The following is a 14,730-nucleotide window of genomic DNA, read 5'->3' on the forward strand; positions in this document are numbered from 1 at the left end:
AATTCTACCAGACATTTAAAGAATAATGAACTCCAATTCTTCTCAAACTATTCAGAACAATTGAAAAAGGGGGAACCCTCCCAAATTCTTTTTATGAAGCCAGCATCACCTTAATTCCTAAGATGGAAAAACATGCAGCATTGAAAGAGAATTACAGACCAATATCCCTGATGAACATAGATGCAAAAATCCTCAATAAAATTCTGGCCAATAGAATGCAATAACACATCATAAAGATCATCCACCCAGACCAAGTGGGATTTATCCCTGGTATGTAGGGATGGTTCAAATCAATCAATGTGATACACCACATTAACAGACTGCAGAAGAAAAACCATATGATTATCTCAATAGACACAGAGAAAGCATTTGATAAAATACAACACCCTTTCATGATGAAAACTCTAAGCAAACTGGGTATGGAAGGAACATTCCTCAATACAATCAAAGCAATTTATGAAAAACCCATGGCCAACATCCTATTGAATGGGGAAAAGTTTGAAGCATTTCCACTGAGATCTGGTACCAGACAGGGATGCCCACTCTCAACACTGCTATTCAACATAGTTCTGGAAGTCTTAGCCAGAGCCATTAGGCAAGAAAAAGAAATTAAAGGGATACAAATTGGGAAGGAAGAACTCAAACTACCCCTCTTCGCAGATGATATGATTCTTTATTTAGGGGATCCAAAGAACTCTACTAAGAGACTATTGGAACTCATACAAGAGTTTGGCAGAGTAGCAGGATATAAAATCAATGCACAAAAATCAAAAGCCTTTGTATATACAGGCAATGCCACGGCTGAGAAAGAACTGCTAAGATAAATCCCATTCACAATAGCTACAAAAACAATCAAATACTTAACCAAACTTAAATAAACTTAACCAAGGACTTTAACGATCTCTACGATGAGAATTACAAAACCTTAAAGAAAGAAATAGAAGAGGATACCAAAAAATGGAAAAACCTTCCATGCTCATGGATTGGAAGAATCAATATCATCAAAATGTCCATTCTCCCAAAAGCAATTTATAGATTCAATGCAATACCAATCAAAATACCAAAGACATTCTTCTCAGATCTGGAAAAAATGGTGCTGAAATTCATATGGAGACACAGGAGACCTCGAATAGCTAAAGCAATCTTGTACAACAAAAACAAAGCCAGAGGCATCACAATACCAGATTTCAGGACATACTACAGGGCAGTTGTTATCAAAACAACATGGTACTAGTACAGAAACAAGTGGATAGACCAATGGAACAGAATAGAAACACCAGAAATCAACCCAAACATCTCTAGCCAACTTATATTTGATCAAGGATCTAAAACCAATTCCTGGAGCAAGGACAGTCTATTCAATAAATGGTGCTGGGAAAACTGGATTTCCATGTGAAGAAGCATGAAGCAAGACCCCTACCTTTCAAATCCGCTCAACATGGACCAAAGACTTAAATCTACAACCCGACACCATCAAATTATTAGAGAACATTGGAGAAACCCTGCAAGATATAGGTACCGGCAAAGACTTCTTGGAAAAGACCCTGGAAGCACAGGCGGTCAAAGCCAAAATTAACATTTGGGATTGCATCAAATTGAGAAGTTTCTGTACTTCAAAAGAAACAGTCAGGAAAGTGAAGAGGCAACTGACAGAATGGGAAAAAATATTTGCAAATTATGCAATAGATAAAAGGTGGATAATAAGAATCTACAAAGAAATCAAGAAACTGCACAACATCAAAACAAACAACCCACTTAAGAGATGGGCCAAGGACCTCAAGAGACATTTTTCGAAAGAGGAAATCCAAATGGCCAACAGAAACATGAAAAAATGTTCAAGATCACTAGCCATCAGGGAAATGCAAATCAAAACTCACCCTGGTGAGAATGGCTCACATTCAGAAATCTACCAACAATAGATGCTGGAGAGGATGTGGGGAAAAAGGGACACTAACCCACTGTTGGTGGGAATGCAAACTGGTTAAGCCACTATGGAAGTCAGTCTGGAGGTTCCTCAGAAACCTGAATATAACCCTACCATTCAACCCAGCCATCCCACTCCTTGGAATTTACCCAAAGGAAATTAAATTGGCAAACAAAAAAGCTGTCTGCACATTAATGTTTATTGCAGCTCAATTCACAATAGCTAAGACCTGGAACCAACCCAAATGCCCATCAACAGTAGACTGGATAAAGAAATTATGGGACATGTACTCTATAGAATACTATACAGCAGTCAAAAACAATGAAACCCGGTCATTTGCAACAAGATGGAGGAATCTGGAAAACATTATGCTGAGTGAATTAAGCCAGTCCCAAAGGGACAAATATCATATGTTCTCCCTGATCGGTGACAACTGAACACCAAAAAGGAAACCTGTTGAAGTGAAATGGACACTATGAGAAACAGTGTCTTGATCAGCCCTTGTCCTGACTATTGATGTACAATGTAATACTTTATCCCTTTTAGTATTTTTTTTGTTCTAGTACTATTGGTTGAACTCTGTGATTAACACACAATTATTCTTAGGTGTTTAAATTTAACTGAAAAGTGATCCCTGTTAAATATAAGAGTGGGAATAAGAGTGGGAGGAGATGTACAATTTGGGACATGCTCAATCGGACTTGCCCCAAATGGTGGAGTTAGAAACGTGCCAGGGGATTCCAACACAACCCCATCAAGGTTGCATGTACCAATGCCATCTCACTAGTCCAAGTGATCAATTTCAGTTCACAATTGATCACACTGATAGGTCTAAGAGTCAAAGAGATCACACAAACAAGACTAGTGTCTGCTAATACTAACTGATAGAATCAAAAAAGGAGAGAAGGATCCAACATGGGAAGTTGGATACACAGCAGACTCATAGAATGGCAGGCGTCCTAAACAGTACTCTGGCCTCAGAAACAGCCCTTAAGGCTTTCTGATCTGGCTGAAGAGCCCGTGAGAGCATTTTAGGCATGGAAAGCCAAGACACTTTGGCAAAAAAAAAAAAAAAAAACACAAAACAAATAAACAAAACAACAAAAAACAAAAAACAAACCTAAATGGAAGAACTCTGCGAGTGAGATCCCAGTGGAAAGAATGGGGCCATCAGAGAAGGAGGTACCTTTCTTTGAAAAGAGGAGAGAACTTCCACTTTGACTATGACCCTTTCAGAATAAGATCGAAGTCGGTGAACTCAGGGGGCTTCCACAGCCTTGGCAACTCATGACTAGAGCCTAGGGAGATTACTGATGCCATAAACTAGAGTGTCAATTTGTTAAGTCAACAACAGGAGTCACTGTGTACTCACTCCTCATGTGGGATCTGTCCTTAATGTGTTGTCCAATGTGAAGTAATGCTATAACTAGTACTGAAACAGTATTTTACACTTTGTGTTTCTGTGTGGGTGCAAACTGATGAAATCTTTACTTAATATATACTAAGTTGATCTCCTGTATATAAAGATAATCGAAAATGAATCTTGATGTGAATGGAATGGGAGAGGGAGTGGGAGATGGGAGGGGTGCGAGTGGGAGGGAAGTTGTGTGTGTGTGGGGGAAGCCATTGTAATCCATAGACTGTACTTTGGAAATTTATATTTACTAAATAAAAGTTAAAAAAAATGGAGAAGATACTGACAAAAAGGGGAAGAAACGGAAGCTCTGGTGGAATCTCACACGCTTGTCACACTCAGCCTGGAGTGAGACTCCCCATGAGTACTGCACCAGGAGTGAGTGCCCATGTGCATCGAGTGTGGTCACAGCCGAGGGCCTTGCAGCCTCCACTGGGGGCAGTGGCCATCTAGTCAACCTGTAGAAATGGCTGCTCTCTGGGCAGAACCTGGCTGGGTTCAGAGCCAGCTGAGGGCTGACCTCTGGAGCCCCTTGCATCTATTGACTGCTCATTCTGCAGGAGAAAACCAAAATAAAATGAGGGGCAGAGATGTTAATTGCCTTTACAAGGGTCACAATGCAAGTAAGATCCAAGCCCTTGCCAGATTCTGTCCCGGTTGCCCCTCTTCCAGGCCAGCTCTCTGCTGTGGCCCGGGAGTGCAGTGGAGGATGCACCCCATGGGAGACCAGGATAAGCACCTGGCTCCTGGCTTTGGATCAATTCGGTGCCCCGGCTGCAGCGTGCCTTCCATGGTGGCCATTGGAGGGTGAACCAACAGTAAAGGAAGACCTTTCTCCCTGTCTCTCTCCCTGTCTCTCTCTCTCACTGTCTACTCTGCCTGTCAAAAAAATAAAAATAAAAATAAAAAAATAAAAAAAATCCAAGCCCTCACCATTTTGTCGTGTGTCCTATCTGAAAAATTTAAGTGCACAAGCACTCAAGTTTGACATGAGTATCCTGAGACTTATGTTATTTGCACAAGTAGCCAAACAAGTGCAGAAAATTTTCAATCTGGCACTGTTTGGAAGGGAGAGAGAAATCAACAGAGGAGTAGTTTCAGATGTGGAGTGCCATGGCTTGGTCTGTTCACAGGACGTGGAATGCCACGGGCTAGCTTTCCACTCGCCAGCAACTAAAGAGGATCTTGCATGAAACGGGGTTTGAATGGACACACATCAAATTGGGAGGCACAGTTTGTGAAGAGGTGGACTGAGGAAGGGGCATGGGGGGCTTGCTTCTTATGTTTTACACTCGAGTGTATATGTACACACACAAGAACACAGCCATCCCTACACATGTGCACACATATATGACATGTATACATATCGTCTTGCAGCTGATCACGCAGGATAGATATTTTTTCTTTTTGGATGAGAAAATACTATAAAGCCAAAGTCCTTTCTACCACCAATTTCCAGGCAAATCCGCTCCTTCCCTTCACAGAATTAGCCTTCTGTGAGGCTGGAGTAGGTCTCCGTCATGGCTGCTGCAGCAGAGCGCCGTGGACTGAGTGCCTTCAGCACAAATACCTCTCGCAGTAGGCTGGGGTCTGAGATCGAGGTGCCGGAAGACCCCGTGTTTTTTTTTTTTCCCTTGCTCATATATATATATTTTTAACTTTTATTTAATGAATATAAATTTCCAATGTACAGCTTATGGACTACAATGGCTTCCCCCTCCCATAACTTCCCTCCCACCCGCAACCCTCCCCTCTCCCACTCCCTCTCCCCTTCCGTTCACATCAAGATTCATTTTCAATTCTCTTTATATACAGAAGATCAATTTAGTATTTATTAAGTAAAGATTTCAACAGTTTGCACCCACATAGAAACACAAAGTGAAACATACTGTTTGAGTACTAGTTATAGTATTAAGTCACAATGAACAGCACATTAAGGACAAAGATCCCACATGAGGAGCAAGTGCACAGTGACTCCTGTTGTTGACCCAACAAATTGACACTCTAGTTTATGGCTCCAGTAACCACCCTAGGCTCTCATCATGAGTTGCCAAGGCTATGGAAGCCTTCCAAGTTTGCCGACTCTGATCATATTTAGACAAGGTCATAAAAGACAGGGTGAGGATAGTAACCAATGATCCTAAGAGTGGCATTAACCAGGTCTGAACAATTATACAGCATTAAGTGGGGAAGAGGACCATAAGTACACACAGGTTGGGAGTAGAGCCATTGGTAGTAGAGTAGATGTTATGATTCCGAAGGAATGAGGCCCAAGTGCGCTAGACAGGGTCTAGAACAAAGGGCAGAGTCATTATTAGAGGAGCTAAGAAAGGTGCTGTCTAAGCTACAATTAAGTTTTCTGATTGAGAGTCAAATAGAACCTGATAGAAGGGGCTTGATAATAATCTGTTGGGCTTTAGGCCTTGTAAGTTAAGAGGCCCAGACCTATCTATCTCTTCACATGGGGTACATCCTAAGGGAGGTGTGAACCTCCTGGGGGAAGGCACTCTGTTGACTTTCATTACTTAGCTGGCCTGGGAGGAGAGCTGGCCAGGTAAAGGCAGGTGGCATCTCTAACAAGAAATTTACAGTTCTGCCTGCAATGTTGCTGACCCTACTTGACCATACCCTCAGCTGCAGTGGTCACTTTGGAAGTTGGGCTGAGTGAAGGGCTTTTCAGCTTAGAGCCAATAAGATCTGTGGCTCTGACCTGGGCATCCTTCGACTCCAGGGCAGATCCATTTCCAGTGATCCAACTCTTGGCATAACTGCCAGGGCTCTTCACAAGCTGACTTCTGCTGAAGCCCAGGCTTACCACATTGAAAGCCACTGCAGTAGACTGGCCTGTTGGGTCTCCTTGAGGGCAGATCACTGCACAGATCAGCCATTAATAGGCCTGCCACCCATTGCTTCTGATGCCTAGCTTTCTTTTCCTCCTGGTTTTTGTTTAAGCAGACCAGAGGATGCAAGTCAAGGGAGTGCTCAAGTCCCATCTCTAATCTTCGGTGGCCTGAACTAGAAGTCTATAGTCACAGGCATGTTCTGTAGTAGTTTTTCTAAGGTAGACAATGCCCATGAGGAAAATTATATTCTCACTTAAAAACTTTCTTTCCTTTTAAGACCCCATGTTTAAGGGCCCTCTCAGATGGCCATCTTCATGCTGGGTCCTCCCATGGAGGGGAGCAGGGAGAGAGGAACCGGCTTTCTGGTGTCTCTTCTCCCTTCTTGCTTCCCTCTTTCCTGCCCCTCTGTTCCTCTCCCCATCCCAGACAGACAGAGATCAATCCCTCATTTGCTGATTCACTTCTCAAATGCCCCCAACATCTAGGACTGGGCCAGATTGAAGCCAGGAGACAGAACTCAGGCCAGGTCTCCCACATGGGTGGCAGGCACCCAAGTGCTTGAGTTATCACTGCTGCTTCCTAGGATGCACATTAGCGGGAAGCTGGAATTTGGAGCAGAGGAGTTGAGACTTGAACTCAGGTGCTCTGGTACAGCACGTGGGTGTCCCAAGTGGCATCCTCACCTTGTACCAAACGCCCCCCCCCCCCCTTATAATGGCTCTGATCCCCTCATGAGGCTCCGCCCTCATGACTCAATCATCCCAAAGGCCCCATCTCCCAGTCCTGTTGCCTTGAGGCTGGGCTTCAGCATTATGGGGAGGACACAAACATTCAGTCCATTACCGTCCTTTCATATAGTCTTAACTTTTACGTGAATATGCCTTTAAACGGGTAAAGCACGATTTTGTGTTTTCACATGTTTGTGTGCATTGTCCTGCTTTTCCCTGAGTGCCAAAGAGCTCTGTCCTCGGTCCACGAGGGGGCAGGCCAGGCCCCTCCCTGCAGAATAACACCCACGTCACTGTGGCCCCTCCCTGGTGGGGTGCAGCTTTGCCAGGCTTTAAAACCTTGTGCAGGCATCTGTGTGCATACGTGCGTCTCCTCAGCACCTTGTTCAGGCGTCGGTGCGCTTGCCTGGGTCTTCTCTACACCTGTTCAGGCGTCGGTGCGCTTGCGTGGGTCTCTGCTAACACCCGTGCAGGCGTCTGCGCGCAGGCGTAATTGCGCATGCCTGCGTCTCTGCTCGGCCTTTGCTTGTTCTCTCTCTGTAAGGACGGATGTGTACCCACCTGGTGAGGGCCATCCTGCCTGCAGTCCTGTTTTCTCGCACTGCCTGTTAAACCGCGTGTCTCTAGTCTCCTGCATAGCAACAGCTGCTCAGCACCACCGCCCTAAGATGAGGCATATGCTCCCAAAGCTGAACTTGACGCCAAAACATTTGGGGCCCAAAGGGCTGAGGTTCCTGGGGAAGGCCTCCTCGGTCTCCTGCTGGGTTCAGGACAGAGCGGTGCAATTCCTCACTAGCAATGGAGAGGCTGCTGCTGTTGGTGACCTCTAAGATCTGATGTGATGGCAATGAACTTCAAAATGCAGCCAACTTTGATTGGATGAAGCTGAACCAACACTGGGCTCTTGCTTGGTGCCAGCTGCATTTAGCATTTAGCTCCCAGGGCTCAGGGCAGGGCGGCACAGTCACCATCTGCCTCTGACAGATGAGGCAAATGGGGGTGCACACAGGGTGAGCACTCGAAGGGCCCTTGCCTGGGGATGCTGGGCTGGGCTGCATGCTGGCTACTGCTGTGTGGAATGCAGCTTGGCCTCACTCATCCAGGGTCCTTGGTTGGCAAAGGACAGCTCCCATTGGAGCCTGCCCAGTCCTCCTTTCACTCGGTGGAGGCTCTGTCCTTTCTCTCTGTCCCTGCGGGGAGCTCTTACACGGTAACGTGAGGTCCTCTGCACAGACTGCATGGAACAAGGGTAATGATTGCTGAGCCTGGCCACCCACCCAGCACAGAGCGACTTCTGAGGTCTGCTCGGCCCAAGTCTCACAGGTGGTACTTCAACCTCACAACCCCCCGCGAGAGGTTTTTAAGGACTGAGAAACGGAGGCCCAGTTGCTTGTATGAGGGTCTCCATAGGTGGCTGGGCTTGCCCTGACCTTGTGGGGTGTTAGGGTCCGAGTCTTTCCAAAGGGGGCCGAGAGCAGCAGAGCTGGCCCTTGTTGGGCTGGGCTCTGAGCCTCCTCAGACACTGGCCGAATTGCCTGCCATGCTGTCCCTCCTGGGCTGTTCTCCTGACCAGCCTCTCCCTTGGCTCAGTACCCACTAGGCTGCAGCTGGGAGTGAGCAGCATTTGTGGGGCCCAGTGAGTGAACACTTACCTGTTGCTGTCAGTGGTTAATTCTGTGTACAGAGGCTCGCATAGAAGTCAAGTTTGTTTCTTTGGCGCTGATGCAAATGTAGGGAGGCGGCCGTGAATCTGGAGTGGGTGAGTGGAGCACGGAGACTGGCCTGCTTGTTCACCATGAGCTTGTTGTGCGCTTTTGCTCTAGAGCGACAGCCCAAGTTACAAAGAACACGAGTACACCGAGTTTGGGAAGAGGATGGATGGATGGGAGACCAGGAGGAAAAGGGTTCCAGGTAGGATGAACGTCACCGTGTCCACTCAGCACAGCCAAATTGAAGAGCAGGGGCTGTTGTGGCACCGCATGTCATTTGGGTCACTTCTAACTGGGAAGTGCTCAGTAATCCCGGCTGTCACTATCCGAGCACCAGGCTTGGAGAAGTCAGAAGGAGTGACTTGAGCCCTGGTCACTGAGGCGCTATTAGGCAAAGGGAGGATGGAAACAGTGGTGGGAAAATGACGATATTGGCAGAGCAAATGCCTGCTGAGCAGTGCGGCAGGCAGACTTGGCACATCTGAAGCACATGACCACTCTCTGAAGGGGGAATTCTCATCCCATTTAACTGCCATGGGGCCAGCTTCCTTCACTGAGCCCGGGTCACACAGCCAACAAGCTAAGCTGGGCTCAAGCTGTCTGGCTCCGCTGTGAACATTATCTGTAAGGTCACCTCCAGGTGCTGTTTTTATTTATTGCTACTTATCAGTCTGAATCAAAATATATCTTTTGAAGTTTAAAAATGTCTAAAAATGTGCACTAGTCATGATGATAACTGGACTTTTTTGGCCACTGTTTCAATTATTACAGAAATATTACATATTTACAGTTTTTAGTATTTCTAAAGTACTTGAGGCAGTATTTGATTTTAGCAAATTTGGACATTTGAAGATGGCTTATCTCTGGCAGCAAATAACCCGGCACTGCACAGTGGTGCACTGACTTGAAGGTGATAAAGAGCCTGGCAGACCCAGGCCACACTTCCTGAGCGGGGCGGAGAGTGGGCTCCGGAGACTCCTGAGTTACAGTGGCCATGCCGTGTGCAGGAGTGCCAGGCTGGGCTGGGTGCTTTCCACGTCACAGCTGCCACATGTAAGCTTCCTGGAAGCTAATAGCATCCCTGATTTACAGCTGAAGAAATGAGGCTCACAGAGGTGGAGCAACTTGCAAGGACAGTTGTAGGAAATACCCAGTGTACAACTGGAATCCTGTCTTTCTGAATCCGTGGCAGACTTTTTCTGGTCCGACCTGAAGATCCACACTGGGGCATGCAGGGCATGTGTGGCCAGGTTGTAATGATCTGAAAGTCTACTGGCTGAACACCTGCACAAGTTTTTCTGTTATTATTTTCAGGTTAGTTCTGTTCAGTTTGGGCTTCATTGGCTGCATGCAATCTGACATCTCTGTTCTCAGGTCATGACTGGTGCATCATCAGGCTGGGGATCCAGGGAGTGATCCGGGGCTTCGATGTGGACATTTCCTACTTCTCGGGAAATTATGCTCCTCGAATGTCCATTCAAGCAGCAAACTTGGAAGAAGGTGCGGTGGGGCCCACTGCTCCGGAACGAGGATGGTGGCTGCATATGCTCAGGCAGCGCCTCCCCATCTGTGCCTTTCAGTGAGATCCAGGCAGGGGCAGCAGCTTCTCTGAGACCCTACTGTGACAGACCCCTGGAGCCAGGATTCCTGCTCCTGCACTCTGTCATTCCTGATTTCCAGCCCAGCAATGTTCTGTGGCTCAGTGTTGATGCCATTGCTCCATGGGCCTCACCCAGGGGCATGTTTGTGTCCCCAGGACATTGAAGGGTAGGACCGCTGGGGAGGGTGGGAGGAGGTGGGCTGTGCCTTGGGTGACCTGGATGATGTGGAGCCGGGTCTTGGACAGCCGTGGGGCCAGCAGGTCCAGCCCCCTTTGGGCGACCCTGGTGAACGCGATGGTGCAGCAGCTGTGGAGTTTCAGAAGGGGCTCCTTCCTGCTTCGAGGAGCACTGGGCCTTACGGATTAAGCAGGGTCTGCAAGTGAGACCTGTATTTTTATTCCATTACCTGGAAAAAAACTTTTTTTTTTTTTTTTAAGATTTTTAAATCTTTATTTGAAAGCCAGGGTGGGGTGGGGGGGAATCTTCTATCCACTTGTTCACTTCCCAAATGGCTGCAATGGTTGGAGCTGAGCCGATCTGAAGCCAGGAGCCTGGAGCCAGGAGCCAGGAGTTTCTTCCTGAGTCTCCCACTTCAGTGGGAGGGGCCCAAGCACTTGGGCCATCTTCTACTGCTTTCCCAGGTGCATTAGCAGGGAGCTGGATCTGAAGTGGAGCAGCAGTCTTGAATTGGTGCCCATATGAGGTACCAGCATCACAGGTGGTGGTGGCTTAACTCATTATGCCATAATGCCGGCTCCTAGGATTCATTTTTAAAAACAGATGTGCAATTATATGTTTATCTGCATGTCCTCAGGGAAGATAAATGATGTCAGCTGGGAAATTTATACTGGAAGTTCCAAGTGCCCTGTACTGTGTGTGGCTCTGTGGAACTGAATGGGCCCTGTTCTCCAAAGACAGCAGGGGTCCCTGAAAAACAAGTGATGACATGAGGAATGTTACTTTGCAAGCAGGAGATGGCCATCATTACTGAGTGACAAATGAGTAAGATGACTTCAGCAAGCCCATTCTTGCCCATGAGTGCTTCTGTTTCCAAAACACCATGTATCAGTTCTGAAGGGGGAAGGTAGTTTCTGGAACTGACCTTGCACTTTTCCAACTTCATTGATTCAAGTTTTGAAAACTCTAGGGATGTGAGGGATCTGAAGCTTCACCTGCCTTAGAAACAAAATTTACTGTCTTAACAAATGTAGTATCAAGTGCATTGCACTATGTTTTGTAATAAGCAGTCATACCTGAAGCACTGAGGGTTTTCAGAAATGTGTGACTCTCATCATCTGATGTTTTGACTTAAGACACGATAGCTTCATGTTATGTGACAAGTAAGAGAATATATGAGAGACTTCAAAAAGTTGGTGGAAATAGAATTTAAAGGGTTTTTTTTTTTTTGGTTGCAAAACGTGTTTAAAATTCATGCAAAGTTTTCCACAATACACATTTTGTATGAACTTTTTGTGGTAACCTCCTATTTTTTAGCATTGAACCCTAACCTGAATCTTTGTATGGTCACTCTGACTTCAGAAAAACTACCAGAAATCCCACAAAGAGGCATCAGGACGGGAGCTGCTGCCACACCCGAGGAGTTTGAAGCCATTGCTGAGGTACAGTCTGATTGCTGGGTGTAGGGATCAGCTCTGCAGGCCTGACTACAAGGCAGTCGGCTGGGGCTCTGAACCCCTCATTGGCTTACCCATCTGCGACCTTGCAAGTGTCCCACGAATGAGTCTTTCAACACCAAATGTGGGGACACCATGGCCCACAAGAGCCCCAGACTTCTTGTAATGTTTCCCAAAGGGTCTTCTGGCCCTCTGCAAACTTGCAGGCCTCGGATGAGCTCTGTACCGAAACTGACAGTAGGCCCTTCAACACTTCACACAGCAACTGGACAGCTTGTGTGTGTGATGACTTTCATCAAAACCAATCGGGGTTTGTGTTTTGGCACGTGTGATCTTTCTGCTTATTTGTCTAGCAGTTGTACTGTGCCTTACACAAGTGCTGATCTGCTCCAGACAGGGCAATAAATAAGCACAGCAAAACCAAGCAGGCCTTGCATTTGAGATGCATTCATCCAGAAAAGGCTGTAGGAAGGTTCAGCCCGGCAATTTCCCCAGACCTCACAGTCATGATTGTGCCAGTTTTTTTTTTTTTTTAAGATTTATTTACTTGAAAGAGTTATAGAAAGAGAGAGGGAGAGGCAAGACAGAGAGATCTTCTGGCTGCTGGTTCACTCCCCAGATGGCCACAGTGGCCAGCGTTGGGCTGGGAGCTTCATCTAGGTCTCCCAGGTGTGCGCTAGGGACTCAAGCACTTGTTACATCCTCTGCTGCTGATCCTGGCCATTAGCAGGAAGCTACATCAGAAGTACAGCAGCTGGGGGCTGGTGCCGTTTTATAGCAGGTAAAAGGCACCACTTGCAGAACTAGCATCCCACATGGGCATTGGTACTGGATGCCTCATTTCTGATCCGGTTCCTTACTAATGCACCTGGGAAAGCAGTAGAAGATGGCCCAAGTGCAGCCATGTGGAAGACCCTGATGAAGTTCCTGGCTCCTGGCTTCAGATCAACGCAGCTCTGGCCATTGCAGCTATTTGGGGAGCGAACCAGCAGATGAAAGACCTCTTTCTCTCTCTCTGTAACTCTGCCTTTCAAATAAATAAATAAATATTAAAAAAAGAAAAAAGGTAGAGCAGCTGGGAAACGAAATGGTGCCCATATGGGATGCCGGTGTCACAGGTGGTAGCTTTACCTGCTATCCCACAACACTGGCCCCTTTCTTAAATTTTTCTTTTCTTTGTACAAGTTTTTATTTACACGCTGGCTTTGCCATTCTGGTTTCTTCTAAGAATCATCATGGTGAAGTCATCTGAGATCTTGTCCTTCATTTACAAGCCCCATCATAATCAGTCAGTGGTTATTTTTTAAAAAATATTTATTTACTTGAAAGGTAGAGTTACAGAGAAGGAGAGGCAGAGAGAGAGAGAGAGAGAGAGGAGAGGTCTTCCATCCACTGGTTCACTCCCCAGATGGCTGCAACTGCTGGGGCTGGGCTGATCTGGGAGCTTCTTCCAGGTCTCCTACACGGGTGCAGGGGCCCAAGGACTTGGGCATCTTCCACTGGTTTCCCAGGCCATAGCAGAGAGCTGGATCAGAAGTGGAGTAGCTGGATTAGAAGTGGAGTAGCTGGTACTTGAACCAGTGCCCTGATGGGATGCCGGCACTACAGGCGATAGCTTTACCCACTAAGCCACAGTGCTGCCCCCAAGTGGTTACTTTGATTAGCATGGAAAACAAAACAAAATGGGCCATTAGTCTATTATGAAACCTGCATAAGGTCTTCATTAGTATCTTATTACAGTGTCCCACTAGGCACCCATCGATTTTTCCTCCTAAGTGTCTATCCGCTGAGCGCACAGAAGCACCAGGATGAGAGAACTTGCTGTCCTCAAGAGCCATTGCTAATATTTGTGTATCTCTTCCTAGCTCAAATCCAACAACTGGAGTTACTTGGTTCCCATGACAGAGCTTAAGCCAGGAAACCCTGCTTCCAGCCACAACTATTTCCTTGCCAATTCCCAGCAGAGGTGGACTCATGTGAGACTCAACATTTTCCCAGGTGAGTGTGACACAGGCCACCCCCAGTTCTGCAGCCTCTTTACTTTATGTTTATAAAGTGGAAAATATACCCCCCTTCTTGATAATTGATTTCTTTGGAATTTTAAGAATATAATTTTTGTACTCTAGTAAATTTCTCTTTCAGTCCACTCACCAGCAGGTAGTTATTGAAAAACCAAGTAAATTAGGCCGTAAGTTGTATCAGGATTGCTATCTCCCAAGAGTTCTCTATTTCACAGGTATGTTATAGTAGCAGTAGAAGTATATGAACATATTACTCCCATTGTCCATGTATAGGGACATGTCACCTGTGACTAGAGATAGTTTCGTGTCTTCCTTTTCAACCTGGATTCCTTGCCCCCACCTCGCATCCCCTAATTGCCCTGGTTAGGGTCTCTGGTGTAATCTCCAGTAGAAGCAGCAAGAGCTGAATTCCTCCTTTTACCCCTAATCTCATGTGTCAAGCATCCAAGTTTTCCCCACGAGGTGTGCTGCTACTTGTGGATCTTTTCTTTACATAACCCTTTGTCAGGTTATGAAAGTTCCCTGCTACTTCTCATTTGTTGAGTGCTTTCATCATGAGAGGTATTGGATATTGTGTCAAATGCCTTTCCTTTCTTTTTTTTCTTCAAATGCTTTTTCTGTGTCTACTGAGATGACAGTCGTTAGTTCTACTGATACTGATATTTTATATTAGTTGATTATTGAGATGTTAAACCAATTTGCATTCCTGGGATAAATCCCACATTGTTGTGGTGTGTAACTTTTGATAATAGTTTACTGGATTTGGCTTGGTAGTTTTTTATTTTTTATTTTTATTTTTTAAAATTTTTTTTGACAGGCAGAGTGGACAGTGAGAGAGAGAGACAGAGAGAAAGGT

General features: G+C 46.1%; 1 protein-coding gene across 1 annotated transcript in view; it reads left to right on the top strand.

The window, feature by feature from the left end:
* The window catches only part of ALLC (allantoicase), a 51,427-nt gene that overhangs the window by 25,480 nt on the left and 11,217 nt on the right, over nucleotides 1-14,730 (top strand). Inside the window, exons 4-7 of the mRNA XM_062210124.1 lie at nucleotides 8,733-8,820; nucleotides 9,993-10,118; nucleotides 11,759-11,838; nucleotides 13,719-13,851. Of these exons, the coding sequence (XP_062066108.1) occupies nucleotides 8,733-8,820; nucleotides 9,993-10,118; nucleotides 11,759-11,838; nucleotides 13,719-13,851 (427 nt within the window). The remainder of the gene's footprint in view (nucleotides 1-8,732; nucleotides 8,821-9,992; nucleotides 10,119-11,758; nucleotides 11,839-13,718; nucleotides 13,852-14,730) is intronic.

This window comes from Lepus europaeus, chromosome 13 (genome assembly GCF_033115175.1).
Source record: "Lepus europaeus isolate LE1 chromosome 13, mLepTim1.pri, whole genome shotgun sequence".
In the NCBI taxonomy this organism is placed as follows: domain Eukaryota; kingdom Metazoa; phylum Chordata; class Mammalia; order Lagomorpha; family Leporidae; genus Lepus; species Lepus europaeus.